The sequence below is a fragment of the Rhea pennata genome, chromosome Z (genome assembly GCF_028389875.1).
Source record: "Rhea pennata isolate bPtePen1 chromosome Z, bPtePen1.pri, whole genome shotgun sequence".
Lineage (NCBI taxonomy): Eukaryota > Metazoa > Chordata > Aves > Rheiformes > Rheidae > Rhea > Rhea pennata.
Genome location: NC_084702.1, coordinates 54,517,122 through 54,534,292, shown reverse-complemented (window position 1 = coordinate 54,534,292; position 17,171 = coordinate 54,517,122). Strand labels below are relative to the sequence as shown.

General features: G+C 45.5%; 2 protein-coding genes across 4 annotated transcripts in view; both read right to left on the bottom strand.

Annotated features, from left to right (window-relative positions):
- Positions 1–2,633: 2,633 nt before the first annotated feature.
- On the bottom strand, positions 2,634–3,861 carry CARTPT (CART prepropeptide). The gene is made up of 3 exons (XM_062600054.1): positions 3,712–3,861; positions 3,519–3,602; positions 2,634–3,434 (listed from the first exon to the last, which is right to left on the bottom strand). Exons 1-3 carry the CDS (start codon positions 3,859–3,861, stop codon positions 3,327–3,329), a joined length of 342 nt encoding a protein of 113 aa, XP_062456038.1. The 3' UTR covers positions 2,634–3,326.
- A 6,717-nt stretch (positions 3,862–10,578) lies between these two features.
- MCCC2 (methylcrotonyl-CoA carboxylase subunit 2) overlaps positions 10,579–17,171 on the bottom strand; it is a 39,728-nt gene continuing 33,135 nt past the window's right edge. For all 3 annotated transcript variants that reach the window (XM_062600065.1, XM_062600067.1, XM_062600066.1), the window contains exon 17: positions 10,579–11,030. In XM_062600065.1, coding sequence (XP_062456049.1) covers positions 10,913–11,030 — 118 coding nt within the window. In that variant the 3' untranslated portion in view covers positions 10,579–10,912. The remainder of the gene's footprint in view (positions 11,031–17,171) is intronic.

Sequence of the window (17,171 nt, the reverse complement as noted above, 5' to 3'; positions counted from 1 at the left end):
ACCCTTCTCCACAGCACGTCTTCCAGTTGAACAACTGGTGGACACCGAGGGGGAGCAGGTCGCCCCACTGCCGGCGAGCACGGCATGGGATGAGCCGGGAAGGGCGGCCCAGGCGGTGCGCGGGACGAGCGGTGAGGCCGGCGGCACCGAGCGGCCTGGGGTACAGACGCGGGTACCGAGGCATCGTCAGGCCGGTGGGTACGAGCACCGGCGTGCAACTGCAGATGCTGAACCGCTGCTGGTTATTTTAACTTCTCAGCAATCTAATGGCATGCCCAGCTGGTAACACAGAAAGTAATCCAAGCCATATGCCATTTAGATGATTCAAGCAGCTGTCATATATGCTTATTTTCTTCTTAGCAATTTCAGCAACAAAGCCATAACTTAACACGAAACAGAAGCAAACAAATATTCCTTTAGATATTCAAATATATTAGATGAAGTCTATGAATTCACGACTAGGAGAACTCCTGCTGTCATCCCTGAACTAGTTGGTTCAACCACCTTTTTCTTCTAGCTAAGGGAAATGTGAATTAACCCTTTTCAAGGCTGTGTTGTGCTCTGACACCACTGTTGTAAGAAGATGGATATATAAAACCAAATGGCCAATGTTTGGGGCATTTAAAATCCAGTGGTCATAAGTTTATCTACTTTTAATCTGATGCTCAGATTAAATGCCCTGTTCCTCTGTTTTCCTGGTCATAGTTGCTATAGTTAGACCTTTACAGGCACCATGCACGAACTGAGCTATCCACAAGTAGGCATTTACTAGATCACTTGTAGAAAGGAGGTAGGTAAAGTAGATACATGCATGATATTGCCTACCATGATATCAATCATTACTGTCAAGCCTTTCAAACAATTTCTCTATTTCTTTTCTTCTGAAGGATGTTACTATCCACTTGGCTGCTGGATGTGATGCTGTTATTACATTGATTATCAGTGCAAAGGAGCTGCTCATGTCAGCTTGAATTATTAATGGTTTAAATCATCTGGCAATCTGACACCACAATCTGTGTAATTGTGTTAGTAACATTTTCTTACTGAAAATGATATCACTGGGTCCACAGTGATGTAATCTAGATACCCGGCCCATCACCTACCGTGACCCACGCGAGCAGCTTCCTTCCCCTGCTTTTGGCTTTACACGCAGCCGTCCCCTATGGGATGCAATGCTGCCAAATTCTCAGTCTTCCTTGTGTGTTTCGTATTCTCCAGATATTGGATTTTTTTTTTGTTTCCTCTGACCCCTGTGCATTTGATTTTCACAATGAATTGTCAGATGGATAAAATGTTTGTGGTAACAAAAAAAATATTGTAAGAAACGTGAAAGCAAAGATAAGATGAGAGCAAACACCAGCAGCACTGCTGTGTGGCAATGTAATGTGTCACACAGCGTATTTCCCCTGTTGCCCTATTTCAAAAACAGAGACGGGCACTGGGGATGTTGCTGGTCAATACATACCTCTTGGCAAATCAGGCAAAAAACAAAATATTTTGCTCGAGCTTGGGAAACATGAGGCTGCTTAACTAAGGAAGGTGATATCTGATAGGGAAAGAAATATTGGTTCTCTGCTGTAGAAAACTGGACCATTTTGAGAGTAATCAGAATTCAGATGCAGACCGCCTGATCCTTTCCTCAGGCAAAAGGAGAAGGGAAAAGCTGCTTATTGCCACCCAGCTCTGAGAGCCCAGATACCTCCACACCAGCACCCTAGGTCTGGTTTAACTGGTTTCCAGCAGGGCAGTGCCCAGCGCAAGCAGGAGCGAAGCCCCCAGGAGCCCTGCCGCGACGCCGGACGCCGCGGCTCGCCTCGTGGGCACCCGGGGCCGGCGGTGGCGTTTCAGGCAAAGTAAGAACTAAAGGGTTAACAAACAAGCTGAACGTATCTTGCCAACACACATTTCAGCCCAGTTTTCTGTGGAAACGGCGTCAGTGAGAGGGTTCGCTCTGGGCAGGTCTGTGCGGGACTCGGCTCCGCGGGGAGGACGTGGTGCCTGCGACGTGCGGAGCCCCCCGAGGCGCAGGCACAGCCGCTTCCTGCCGCGGGGGCCCTGGAAGCAGCCGGCACCCCAAGGTCCCCCCTCACATGGAAGTAGTTTGCATTGCAAAGAAAGATGTGCATTTAAACAGACCGTTTAGTCTGCTGGAAATGGAAGATTTCTCATTACAGTGATACTACAGCGATCACGTCAGTATTCCACAAGAAATCAAGAGTAAATGCCGCGGGGGCGTCCCCGGCCGACACCGAAAGCCCTCCAGGAGCGCCGCCAGCAGTTCGCGGGAGCTGAGCGGCGCCTTCGGCCCCGCGCGGCGCAGCGGCTCGGCGCGGCAGCAGCGCCCGCCAGCAGGCCAACCCCAGCCCGCAGCCCGCCTCCACCAGCGCCGGCCCTGCCGGCCGCGTCCCAGCCCTCTCTCTTGCACAAATCCCCCCCCCCGGACTCAGGTCCCGCCACATGCAGCCCGGCTCCGGCCGCCCTCCCACCCCCTTCGCCTTAGCTTCACGCCAGGGCACTGTGACAGAGAAATGAAAACTTCCTCCAGAGCACTGTCGTCAGAACAGAGATTTTATTAACAGTGGCAAACAAAGGGTAAAAACGAGTTATAACTTCACTGAAAGACACGGCGTACCTGTGGAGGACGTACATATTTATGCGCATCAGTTCAGTATAGAAATGGGAGCGATTTACTTTAGGCGGCTGGAAGGTCCTTGGCGAGTCTGCAGCGGGCCCAGGGCACTTCCCCTCTGCGGGGCTCTGGTCCCGCAGCTCCCACCCCGCAGGCCAGCACCGGCTCCCCGAACAACGCGGCCGGTTTTTCGCGCCGGCCTTTCTGCAGCGCACGGTGAGCGCGGTCGGGCTCTCGGCGGGAGGTGTTACCGGGGGCAGGAGGGGGGCCCGGGGCCTTCCCACGCGTTCCTCTGCTCTTCGCCCTCCCACTCACCTCCACGGGCTGGATCCGGCCTCGCTCCGGGCCCTCTGGCTGGCAGCGGAGGGATGTTCCCCTCCTCGGGAAGCAGCCGGGGAGCACCCTGCTCCTGGCTCGACCCTGGCACAGCTCCGGCATCGGCACCTTCACGCGGCAATGTGCGGGCTGGGGTTCGGGACTGGGAAAAATCGGGGTGGGGGGGAGGGGGAAGAAGGACCACAGCTCTACGGATGTCGGGTGTCACACATGGCGTTACACTGGCAACACGAGGACGTCTAACCGCTTTTCTCGGAATAACAAGCCGCAGGGAGTTGCCGCCGCGGCTCCCAGGCCGGCACTTCGAAGCAAGGAGCGTTTGGGTCCCCGTGCGCCCGCCGCCGCGTCGCGGGGCGCGTCCCTACAGGCACTTGAGGAGGAAAGAGTTGCAGGACGTGGCGCGGGGGCAGTCGCAGAGCTTCCCGATGCGGGCCCCCTTCCTCACGGCGCACTGCTCCCCGGCGTCGCACTGTCGGGAGCAACACGGCCGTGAGCGGCGCGCCCCGGGCGGGCCGGGCCGGGTCGGGCCGGGCCGGGGCAGGTGGGCACTCACCATGGGGACCTGCCCGAACTTCTTCTCGTAGTGCGGGATCCGCTTGCTCTTCAGCTTCTCCAGCACCTCCTGCAGCGCCTCGATCTGCCGAGAGACCCCGAGACCCGGTCAGGGCGCGCACCCCGCGCAGGGGGCGCCCGCCCCAGCCCCCCGCCCCCCCGGCCCGCGGTGCCCGCGGTGCCCCCGGCCCCACCAGCTCCTTCTCGTGGGAGGCGCCGCCGCCGCCGGGGCCGGGGCCGAGGTCGCGGGCGCGGCGCGGCGGCTCGGGCGGCCCCTGCCCGCGGGCGCCCAGCAGCAGCGCGGCGGCCAGGGCGCACAGCGCCAGCGGCCGGCAGCTCTCCATGGTGCTGGAGCGCCGCCGCCGCCGCCGCCCTTTATAGCGCCGCCGCCGCCGCCGCTGCCTGCGTCAGCGCCCCCCGCCGCCGGCCGGACCCCGCGCCCGCCCCGCCCCGCCCGGCCCGGCCCGGCCCGGCCCCGCGGCCCGGCGGGCGGCTGCCGCGGGCGAGGCGCTCCCGGAGAGCCGGCGGCCCCGCTTCAGCCTTCCGAAGGGGGAGTCAGCGCAAGCCGGCGCCGGTTTCACAAGCCGAGAAGTAGCCTTGGCGGAGAGGAGGACCGAGGAGAAAGCGTTCTGCCTGCCCGTAAGCTCTTGCGTCTTTCCCCTTGCAGAGGGGACCAGGGCTGTCAGAAAGCTCCTACCCCCTCACCACGCTGTGCAGGGAGGGCAGGAGACACACCCCTGGGGTCCCCAGGCAGAAGGGGAGTGGGGAGGAGCAAGACATAGGCAGGTAGACACACAGAGAAGCAAGCCCAAGGCAGGTAGCTTGGTTCATCAAAGAGATCAGGTTTGGAAACTGGTGGAGGAGTCTGCAACAAGGGAGAATTAGCAGCCTGTGGGCCAAGATAAAGCAGGATGCAATGAGAGAGAGAGGCAAGATGGAAGATTTAACCTGAAGGGAGAAGCAGAGAAGACAGAGACAGTGAGTAAGCTGCAGGTAGGGATGGGAAGCTTGAATGAGGAGTCTGTGACGAAGAGAGGTAGGACTGGAACTTGGGTGGAAAGGGTCAGGATTACAGAGAATGGGGAGCAAAAGTAGCATCGAAAGGCTCAAGATAAAACTAACCATGAGGATTTAAAAGAGAGCTGTAAGAAAGGGACCTGAGGCCAAATACTGGACTACTGACCAGTTGCTCAGTGAGCAGCACCCACCCTGTGCATGATATAGGTCCATGTCCTGGTGAAGAGAGAAAAGCACAATCGTGAAAGGGAAAACTACAGCCAGCACACACACCAGAGCGGTGCTACTTGCAGCTCAGGCCTTCCTACTCAAGCATCCCCTTGCATTAAGTGATGCCATGGCTGAATAGTCACCCTGCAGGCCCAAACCCAGCCCGGGCCACAGTCAGTCACTGTAGGGGCAGGTGGCACACAGGAGAGTGGCCATAAATGCTTAACACTAAGAAAAGCAGCAACAGGCTGCAGAGCAGGGCTGTGGCTAACAGCAGCAGACCCCGGGCAGGGGAAGGGGGCGCGATCCCCCCGGGAGGAGAACCAGCAGCAGCCGGCCCTTTGGAGGCCCACGTGTCCCAGCCACGGAGCTCCCCAGCTGCTCCCCATGGCAAGGCCATCCGGGTGCCTGGCTGGCACCGGACCCGGAGTGAGGCCACAAGTAGACTCAGCAAGGTGACAAGTGCCCTCCTCGCAGCTTAGTCCCACAGGCTCTGCCTCCCCAAAGCCCAAGAGGCTTCGGGAGGCTGAAACGAGGACCGGCGGAGCAAAGCAGGGGAGAGCCGGGTGGCAAGGCGGACGTTCAGCCTCCGTGAGTCACGTCGTGCTGCTGCGCGACTCCTGCGCTGCTGCGGGCAGGCAGAGCGGGGAGCAGCGCTCGCCCAGCGAGGCCCCCACTCTGCCTCCACCGCCGCAGAGCGGCGCCTGCGGCTGCTGGCACTTAGCCTTCGGGGAGGCACGCGGCCATCCTCGCTCCCCGGCCAGCCTGGCCTCCTTGGGCTCCCCGGGAGGAGGAGGAGGAGGAGGAGGAGGAGGAATGTGAAAAGCCTCATTAACAGAACTCTCACAGCTGGTTTTAACAGGGTGGTTAGGAACAGCCTGGAAAGGCAAAACAACATGCGCAAAATACACATATATTTTAAAAAATCAGACCCAGGGAAAGATTTTCCAAATAGGAAGGCAAATGTTTAAAGGAACCATAGGGAGCTGTGGCTTAACAAGGAATTTTTAACAGCGTCATTTTGTTTGAGGCAATAAAACACCTCAGATCTCTCCTGCTATTGTGTTGCTTGCCTCCAGAGCTGCATGTTCACCTCTTGCTGTTACCTACTCCCACACTTTCCTACTGATCATCACATTCAGCAAAGGTCTCGTCTGTAATTGCTCCTCGACACAGAGATCCTCTGTATGTTTGCATAAATCCTTGTACTGCTCAGGCAAGGCTAACGTCTGCCGTCAAACCACTTGTGGCAAATGCCACGTCCCAGGCTGGAGCAAAGACGCAGCCATGTGAAGTACTTGAAACGATGGGGCTGCTAAAGTGTATTGGAGCAAAGAAATAACATAGACCGAGAAAAACATAATGCTTCTACGGACAAGCAGGTACAGTTTTGTAGCCAAAGACTCAGCCCTGAAGGCAAACTCAGTGAAACCTGGACTGAAGTGCGAGTCATATTTTGTAATATGAGCGCTACTCGTGCAGCATTGAAAACACCACAGAGATGCTTAGAAATCACCACTGGTTTTTTTCAGACTTGCACTTCCATGTATAAAGTTGAACTCTGGATTCTTAGTTTCCACATTAAAACTATTAGCTAACACGCAGGCAATTAGAAGTGTCTATCTCCAAAAATCCCTGCATCTATCTACCTATACAACTGAACCTTTCCGTATCTACCTATTGCTATCTGTATCATATTGTTTCTACAAATATCACTATACCTAGCTCCATATTCAGTCATTCTTACAGACTTTGTCTCAAGCACAGTGAGGAAGAAAATGTTTTAAGATGCAAGATATCTGAGTATTAAATAAGAGTCAGAAACTACCGTAGCAGGAACAGCAATCAGGGTCATGATAAAACAAAAAGGGAAAAAAAATCACTCTATACAAGTACAAAGAAACAGAGATACTTTTTGAAAAGAGCATCAGCGGCCAGCTGTAAGATGTTAAAGCTACCAAACCAAGAGAGCCTGCAGCACCTTGAGCAGAGCTCAGTCAGACCCGCCACGTGAGGCTCAGCAAGAGCTCAGGCGTGAACCACTCCGTTGTGACTCTACTAATTCAAGCTTCTCAAAGTTAACTCACTTCCTACACGCTAACGCTACTGCAAACGAGATACAAATAGGACACAGAGTAGCAAAATCTGTACGTCCAATGGCTCTTTTATAGAGCTCTGCACTGGATTTGCTTTTCACAGTCACCCCTTACGACTGATTAATTGAATGTGCTTCTAAAAGCAGGAAAACAGTGGAGGTTTCTGATGACACTGGTGTCAGAATAATATAGTATTCATTCAGCGGTTTTGATGCATTTATGTATTCCAGTTTCAGCTTGACGTAGACACACAGTTGGGCAGATTTTATGACTACGAGACTGTAGAGATTAGTGTGAAGCATTTAGTTGAGAGCTCTACTGAATCAGAGCCACGAAAGTGGACATCTGGCTTTAAGTGGATTCTTTAAGGCTTTGCTGAAAAGCAGTGGGCTTTTGGAAGTGCTTTGTTGAATTGGCTTAATTTTAAAACCTCACTTTAAGAAAAAAAAAGAAAAAGTTAATAAAATATACCATTACTGATTTTCTGAATCCAGAGATTTCTTTGGCTGAAATCTGGAACAGCAAGGAAAATCTAAGATAAATTAGAGCTCTGCCACATTTGGAGTAACAGTAGAGTCCAGAGGTATACTTGACAGATAACATCTGTTTCAGAGGCAGATACCAGTTCATCTCTATGGGTAAGAGATTAGAAAAATACTATAGATATAATATATATCTATAATACTATAGATACATATATGTAAAGATACACAAATGCCAACACAATTATTGAGACTACAAACCTCACATTAAACTAAACCCAAAATGGAAGGAAAAGGGGAGGGAGAGAGGAGTCAGAACAGGCACCCAGTAACTTCTCAGAAATTACATTTATAGATCCTCCCTTCATTTCTGCATGCAGAGTTACTGCAGAACCCATGCCCCAGCTGCGTCCCACTCCAGGTCTTCAGAATGGGCTCATAACCTTGCAATGATTTCAGACCAGACTATCCGACCTCAACGTTCGTTAGGTAAACTGCCAGCAATTTCAGTTGTCTACCACACTGCAGCTTCTACAGGTGCCCAGCACACCTCCAGGTGCCATCAGAATAAGAAAGAAAATGTTAGGTGCAAGTGGCAATGGGCAAGGGTGAGGTTTCTATGCTCCATCCATCCTTAATTCACCATCTCAGCCCAAGTAATTTAAGAAAAACCATCAGCTACTGGCAACAGTATCTAGGGACAAGACAAGCTTCTTAGTCCACCACGTTCACAGCTTTCCATTTCCTTCCACCACAGAGGCATTTGAAAACACTATCAAGATCGCAGTATTAACTCTCTTAAACTCAACAAACTCGATCTCTCTTAAAAAGGCTATGTTATCAAGAGTTTATCAAGAGAGCTAGAACTAGATTATCTCTTGGTCTTGCCATGGTGAAGAGAGATGCTGTTCGGAGAAGGCAGGAAGACATACAGCCCGAAAAGTGACCCGCAAAGAGAGGCCAACTGAGAGTAGAAAGGTCACCTGCAAGCCTAGAGACTAAGTTCAGGGTCCTGGTCTCCCACAGCTTGTATGCTTGATATAGGTGAACCATTTCATTCACTCCTCAACCTCTGCCCTGAAAAAAGTATCATCCTAAGTATTACCTTTTCTAATAAGTACGTAGATTCACAGTTGTGAGCTGCTGCTACTACAATGAAGGGACCGTACACACCTGAGATGGGTAGGACAAGTACAAAAAGTCACCTATAGCTCTCAAGTTGCCTCTGCTGTCAGGACTCATGTCCTTGCACTAACAGTCAAAAGCTACAATTTGTCAGCAGCATTCTCTAAAGGCTAGCTGTCAGACAGGCAGTATCTGCCTTCTTCGAAAGTAGTAGTTTATCCACCGTTAATAGTCATTAAAGATCTGAAACAGATCCTATGGGTAAGCAACAAAAACACAAGTGAGAACATCTATAAAACGGAATAATGCCCCAGCGCAAATACACCTATCAGCTTCATCAGATGTGGTACAGATATGGTGTCCCGCACTTCCTTCCTAGCAGGCCCACAGAAGACGAGATTTTCCAGCAAATCTCTGGTTGACAGTATGCAAGGGGCTGTCTCTCCCAGCAGAGTGCCAGTATAACCAGCATGCATTATGCGCGAATGCCCACATATTGGGCACAGCACATTAACGCGAAAAGCTTTTCCAAGGTTTCTTCATATGCAAGGGGGAAGTGATAATCACTAGTGATTCGTTGAATCGCTCATGTTGAATGGAGGTCCCGCTCTGTATCTTCCCCTAACCAGAACATGCTGATAGGATGCTAATAAGCTCGTGCTGATGAATGCCATTTGTTTAGCATGTTTCCAAAGATAGGTATTACTAAAGCAGAACCGCCTGATTTATTCAGAGACATGTTTTGACTTGGGTTGTACACATACTTAGAGGAAGAAATTTTGATAAGTGTTAACTGTCCTTCCAGATTTAACAGTAAATAAGGAGTTAGCATTCGCAGAAGGTCCTCACAAACATATCTGCTTTCATTACCTACATCTCAGTTATATTATCAGTTACTGTCTCCAACTCAGAATGGCTTCATTACCAGTCTCACGAAAAGTGATCACGTACTGTTAAAGGGAGCAGGCCATGTGGCTTTGAGGTAACATTGGAAGCTGACCCAAAGAGTTAAAGGCAGGAAGGCAAAGGAAGTCTGAACTAGTTACTCTACATTAGTAAGTACAAAAACACAGGGCATTTCTTTTTTTCTAGAAGCCATTAATAACAGTCATGGGGGCAGGGGGTGATTTCTTCATTCTCCCTGGCCTTTTTATACAGATATTTGAAAACATGCTGTTTTCAAAGGCATCTCAAAACGTCCAGCAACCACAGGTAATGTCACTGTATTTTCAGAAGAAAGAATTCCCAGGGCCACACCAACACAACATCTACAAATTCCCGTGACGAGATGAGAACAAGAAGCAATGACACAAAAACTCAGCTTTTGCCTTGTTGCCATTTTACTACACAATTACCACAGAATTTTAAATTATTCCTCTGTTAATAAGTATCTAATATCCTAAGAACACGCATGTCAGCATGACAAGTCCCTTCTAGTCTCAGATAGCACAGTATTTACCTCCTTATTCTAGGCGAAGTATACACCAAGCAATTAGTTTCTACAACGTAAAATACATTTGAAAAGAACAAATTAAATTACACACACTGAATTCTCTAAAAACATTACATTGGAACAAAATTACACTAAATAAGTAAGATTAAACAAAGCACTCCAGCACTCCTTTTAACCACAACCCAAAAGTGGCACTCAGGCTCCAACTCAAGCAGTGGTCCTTGCAGGGAGACTGCTGTGTCTTCGTCAAACTAAAACGGCCACAGGGATCACACCACTAAGCGCGGTGTTACAGCATGTCAGCAGTCAACCCCAACCATCAAAAGGGCTCAGCAATCTGCAGCTCGCACAGCTGTTAGCATCCTGTCTCCTGCTCTTCCGGGAGGAGCCACCCACCCAACAAATTCTCTGTTGTTTTGACTTCAGGGAATCGCACAGAAGAGCAATACTTTTGGATGAAAGCCAGAGAAAGGCCAAAATGCTAACAACATCATGAAATCTGTAATTTCATCCTGTGCTGAACTCACTGGCTGCCCTTACTGCACTTACATTTTGAAAAAAATATTTACTAGTGAATGTGGATTTTATTATTGTTGTTGTTGGATTGCATCTATAGGAGACATACAAAATAGAATTAAAAGAAATAAAGGAGTCGATAAGCAGCAAACACACAGCCTATTTTGCAGGCTTCATTTTGCAAAATTTTATTTACGAGTATGAACATTTCTTCTCAAACATTCACCTTAATGCCAGAAGTTACAAGTTATTCACCAAATGGATAATGTGGTGTTAAACAAGCACTACCAGTGACTGAAATTAGTATTAAAATACTAAAGCATAATGTGAGGATTATTCAGTGAAAATATATAATCAGGAGACTTTCATCCAAAATAGTAGTTATAAATCTTTATTTTTTTAATCAGTTGAAAACACCTCAACACTGCAGTTAGTTTGCTCTCTAGCCTCAATTAAAATATACACAGGTAATTATGCCACACAGTACACATTTATATTACATCCTGAAAACCCCAAATTCTGTCTTCTTAATAGGTGCATTTAGTGCTGCGCTGAGGCTGAGGCCCAAAACCAGTCTTGTGTCAGCTGGATCAATAATTCCATCATCCCATAACCTAGGAGGAAAGAAAATAACAGAAATTAATTTGTACCGCTTACAGCAGGTAGGTTTTCAAGCACACAAAACTGAAAACAGTTATACTAAAGAGAGGACTAAAGAGATAAACTATGTCTCAAGCCATGAGATCAATTCACCTTAACATCAGTGCAATAGTTTGACATACATTCTTTTACTTGTATTATCTGTCTTCTAGACCAAGGTATAAATTTTGGACAAAGGGACTATGTCAAATCTACAGATTTTAAATGAGAATTTTCACACTTATTTTAGTATGAAGTCATCATCCTAGAGAAAAGAGAATTTGTTTATTTTTTAATATTCAAATGGAAAACTTTTTATTATGGAATTATCCTCTTGTATTAAGAATGCTGGAACTTTAGGACTAAGTCACAGCATCATTTATGTTATTGGATGTTACTGGATGTAACAAATTAGGATGTTTCAAGTGTTTATGTTTTTATCATTGAAGAGTTAGAGTAAATTTTTATATATTTCCAATAATTACCTATTTATTTCTTCTGAAGTCCATTTCTAAACTATATAAGCTAACAGTCTCCCTAGTACAGTCCTGAAAACAATTAAATTATGAAGGTATGATATGTCAAAAACTCTGAACAAACACCAAATTGCCAAGTCCCCAAATCTCAAACTCGAAATCGCTTGTAAATAGTCTCTTTGATATTATCCAAAAACTAAAGTACTTGTGGCAGATACATCCTTCAGCTCTATCCTACTCAAAATAAAACCTGTGTTAAAACTCAGAGCAGTCCACAAAATTGTTAATATTGCACATCTTCTACCTCCCCAGCAATTATTAATACAGCAATATTTAAACAAGACACTACACTTATCGTTACAACTCAAGTCTTGCTTATATCAGCATATATTTTAACCAGGGTCTGCAAGAACATACGCACAGTATCTTTGGTTAAGACATTGATTCTTCTCCTCCATCCCACCTTTCCCTAATGAGACTTGTTTTGCATTCTGTTCTGAGCTTATTACAGTGTTGTCAAGTCTAATGTTTTATTCTGTGTCTGTAAACAACTGCTCTATTTTAACAAATACAGTTTAAAACTATAAGAAAGGATAATGAATAAGAAGCTAACACTGAATTTTATCAAGAGAAAGCATAACCATTTCTAACTAGTGTCCAGCTGTCAATTTTCCACTGTTTGAAGATTAATTGGAAAAAAAAATCTAATTAGAAAGGAAACTATTTTGCACACTTTTCTCTATACCAAATACATCAAAAACACAAAACCACAAAAGACTGCAAACTCAGCATAACACATGCTGATAAGCTCAAGTCACCAGGACACACTTGCAACTGTTTTCCATCTTTGCTTTACTTTGCCATTTGCTGTTAAAGTAATACTCATCGCATCAGAGGAAAAAAACACTCATCTCAGAAAGAAGGTTCTACTGCAGATATCACGGAGCAGCTCCCCTTACAGGGCGAAGCAGGAAAGCAGAGCAGCTTAAAGTACAAAAGGACAAAAAGATTTGGAGCAGGGGAGACACTGCTGTTAACTGGGCAAAGCTGCTCTATTGAGACTGAAAATAAAAGCTTGACTAAGAAATTTTATACCAGAGTAGCAGTGGCCACTCTGGTCTGCCAGTTCAAAATAGCCACACGACCAAACTTAACCTGGTTTTACTGAGATTTTTATTGGAGTCAGGTCAACAAGTTTGAGGTCCTCCCCGCAAGATAGTGGTTATAACTATTCACACAATCAAACATGATAAAATGACTAAGATGTAACATTTCCTACACTTTTAACATCATGAAACACGTATTACCCAAAATTTTATGTGCAAGCTCTTTCCCTCCTTTTCCTTGTATTTTAAAGTTTGATTTAGTTTTGATAAATTTAGTCAGATTAATCAGGGGGGGAGAGGGAGAAGAATCCTGTGAATAAGAATTATCAGCAAAGTAGTTTTGTGAGGTCAAATCAGTCACCAACTTTTTGCCTTTTTGGACTGTAGAAACATTTGCCTGTAAGAATAATCACAAATACAGTGAATTTATTTTAAAGCACATTTAATCTTTTTGAGTGTTACAGGCTTGTTTGATCTGCCCCGTTTGCATTGAACTTTATTTATGAAAAAATGCTGAAACTGAATGAAGTAGTTCATACTTCGTGAAAGTGCTTAATACATCTGTTGGGGGTTTGGGAAGTGCAGGAATAAACTGAATCAAAAAAGAATCACCAATTTACTGTGATACTTTCCAAACTGCAATTTTATAGGGACTGCCACCATAATAAACACTTTTCCAAACATGAAGCACATTTTTATGGTGAACTTGTTTTCTGTAACAACACACTAACTTTTACTGACAACCATAAAGATTTGACACTGTGTAACAGAGAAGCTGCTTTCATATAGTCAGCCCTGGCTGCTTCTTCTCTTTGTTTAAAGAAAACTACTTTCTCTACTGGGATGTAACATTAATAATTAAACTATCTATTAAAACCCCATTGCTAGAACATGAATCACATCTTCACTCATAAAACATTCATAACAGAGATGCTGTGTGTAAAAGAAATGAACAGCCCCCCAAAATTAAATGCTCATGTAATTTTTATATGATGTAAACTGACTAAACTCCTTTTGGAAAGCTGTAAGCAGATCAATATAGCTCATTAAGAAGGGTGCTGCCTAATGACTCCTGTTAATTAAGAATGCTCAGTGTGAAAGGTTCTAATCAGGTAACTGATTAAAGTTCGAGTAGAAAACACAATGATGGGGAAGAGTATTGACATCTTTACATGTAACAAGTTATAATTTACAAGCAAAATTATATATGCAGAGTAAATAAGGAAAATTGTTTTTATTTTATGATTATTAAGGCATTTTCCTTCTCTTTCATTATTATTGCTCAAACTTTGATCCAAAGCCTAATGAAGTCAACTGGAAGGCTCGTATCAGTCTCAATGACCATTAGTGGTATGGCAGACTGAGTAAGGCCCCATCCCTTGCCAAGGGAACAGTGTGAGGGTACTTCCAAATTGCCTGTTCTTGAATGGTAATAAAGCAAGCAGGCTTCATCCCTGCTTACCATTCTTTTCTCTAAGCAATGCAAAGCTGTTTTTTGGAAGTTTTGCTGTTGCTCTTTTTGGGGATGAATCTAGCTAGTGTCCGAGAAAACCAAGCCTGTCAGAATTCCGTTTCAGTACTGTACCCTGACACTTGGTAGACAGTCAACGGTATTGCCATGCTTGGGACCAGAAAGGAAGCATCCTTTGGAGCAAAGAAAGCAGGGTATGTTTTCTTCCCGAGTTACAGAGAGTGCTGGACAATAAGCAACTGCTGATTTTGGTTGACAAATGGGGTGGCTCCAAGGTACAGGTGGTTGAATCCCTCCCACCAAGACTGTAGTGGTGCTTCATGTCATTGGGGATTGTTTCTGGCTGGCAGCTGCTCCACTGTAATGAAAACTTTCGAGTTTTTTGTCTGAGATCCTGTTTAGGAACTAGCAGTAAATGAAGGAACAAGGCACGTGCACAGCAGGAAGGCATAAAATCAGGGCAGAGGAAATAAGTATATTTACCAATATGCCCGATTTTCTCCACAAAAGAGCAGAGAGCAATAAAGACCATGCAGATCATACCTTCATGGGCAAAAGAGAAAGCAAGTAACCTGGACTCTTGATCTGAGCCAGCCACACACTGTTTTCACACATGCACTGCTCAGCGACAAGGGGCATTGCGCTTTTATCGCTTTTAGTCAGATGAACCTTAGAACAAATTCAGCTCTGATGTCTGACTTTAAGCACCACTTAGGCTTGCCTGTAGCACCATATGAAACCAACCACACAGCCCCCAGATATAAGCTAGTTCTCAGTTAGCTGAGAACTCATTTAATCTCATTTGGCCACACTATGTTCCTCTTTCAAACTGCAGGCAAAGTGAGAAATATGTAACAATCCTGCTTCTTTAATGAAGGACAGGCCACCTAACATTAAGAACACTCTGTAAGCCCGAGCTTAGGTTATTTACTGAGATGCCTACTGTATTTGCAACCTGACTTTACAAAATGGCCCGATATTCTGGAAAAACACACTGGAAAATGATGTTTGGTAGAGAGCACAAAGCTTGTATTAAATACTGAAGTTTCATACCTGAAAACACTAGATGTTATTAAAAAAATAGAGATTTTTTTAAAATCACAGCTTTAAGCTTATATTAGAAATTTTTTTATTACAGATTAGTAACTTACTATTCTAAATACTGACAATGGCCCGTTGGCTTGTGGGAAAAGACAAGTTTTTAATGTCAGCTAATGTACACATACTGAATGTTAAATAAATCAAAATATTTTCAGTCCTGAAGTACAAATAGACTATGACTATGTTTCCAGTGAATACGTCAAAAGGAGTAAATATAAAACAATCAAGGCATTTATTTTCTCCTCCAAAGTAGAGATTCAGTTCAAATACAGACAGTTTGACTATTTTTTTTGATGTTATTATTTCAGCAGAAAACTTCCTCCTTAAAATCTAGTTACAAAAGACGGCAGTACGTATTTTCATTTTTCCTTCTTGCCTGAGGTTTCATAACAGTGATGCTAGCTAGGATGCTTAAGGGGTAGAGACAGGACCAACGGTTTTAACAGCTGACACTAGCTGAAGGTATCTCCCAGTTTGAGGTAAATCCTATGGAACTTAAATCAGTTAAGATTTTAAAAAAAAAAAAAAAAAAAAAAGATTAAAAAAATCAAAACCAAGGTGTCATCAAAAAGTCCATGTCTATAACAAGTTAGGATTTTGTAAGAGTATCCTCACGGATTATGTGTAAAAACCCCAACAAACTAACTCCACAGCAGTTTGGGTTGTATGTATGCATACAACCTCAAAAAGTTGAGAATGCTTGTGATGACTCCACAAGGCTGCCATCCAGCCCTGCGCCAGAGGCTAAGGAGTGGCAAAACAAAAAGCCCTCACTGAATCCACGGCCCCGCCTGCTATAAGACTGCACCACTGAAATCTGCCTAGATGACACTGCAAACACTGTGCCATCTATCTTGTGGAGGATACTTAGTCCACCACTGCACCAGATAGGACAAAACAGCATGAGCTTTCATTTGATGAACGCATATATTTGACCAAACATTCAGACGAATGCCTACCCCTCAGGTAAGATCATTTCAGCTAAACTCAGTCCACTATTCCAAAAGAAAACAGAGTCAAGCTACCATAAATTTTATATCTTTTTTCAGACTATGATAGACCAAACAATTCATGAAGGAGCTCACTGTTGCAACGCTGCTGTTGATTTATCAGATTTGACACACACGAACCTTAAACATCTATCAAGTCAGACAAAGAAGCCCCCAAACTTCTCCTCTTAATGTTTTTTCTGGGACATTTACAGAGCGTCTTTGCTCCCACCTCTTCAGCCAATTTCTGCCAATGATGTCTGCATCAAAATCTATCCTCTTCTAACCACTTTTTGTTCAGATTATGTTTCCAGGTTGCAGGTAACCAAACCACCAGTTTTTCTACTTCAGCTACACAGAAACATACATACAGTAGATTTGGCTGTTGTAAGAGATCAGTATTCTCTCTGTAAAATGAAGAACTGCAGGCCCAGTAAAACCCTATTACTGTATGCCAGCCTAAACCACTAACATGCTAGGAGCCTAAGTAGTTTTTGGATACTACATGAAGAAAAATGGGGAGAAAGATTAGTACAGACAGGATGAAACTAATGTAGAGGAATAATCACAGGCCAGGAGAGCATCCAAGCTAGCTTCCACAAGTAACACTCCAAGGTGCTATCTTCCCCCACCAGCCTGCTTGTTCCTGGTGATTTACCAATATTCTGTAAAACCAAGCACCAAATGCTGCCAAGAATTGCCATGATAGTTTTGGAAAACTTCTCAGAAAATATGAATATGCAGCTAAAACATGAATATGCAGCTAATGCCCTAGCTGAATTCCAGTAGTCCAGTACGGTCAGCTACTAAGAAGCCTTTCAGCCATTTACCTGAGCCTTGCAAATCTAGCTTATGCCCTCTCTAGTTTGAGAAAGAATCAAAGCTAATGCCGCTCTTTGCCAGAGTAGCCAGTGACTCATTCCCAGATACGCAACAGCCTAATAAACACTTTATTGAGTCATCAGTTTTGCCA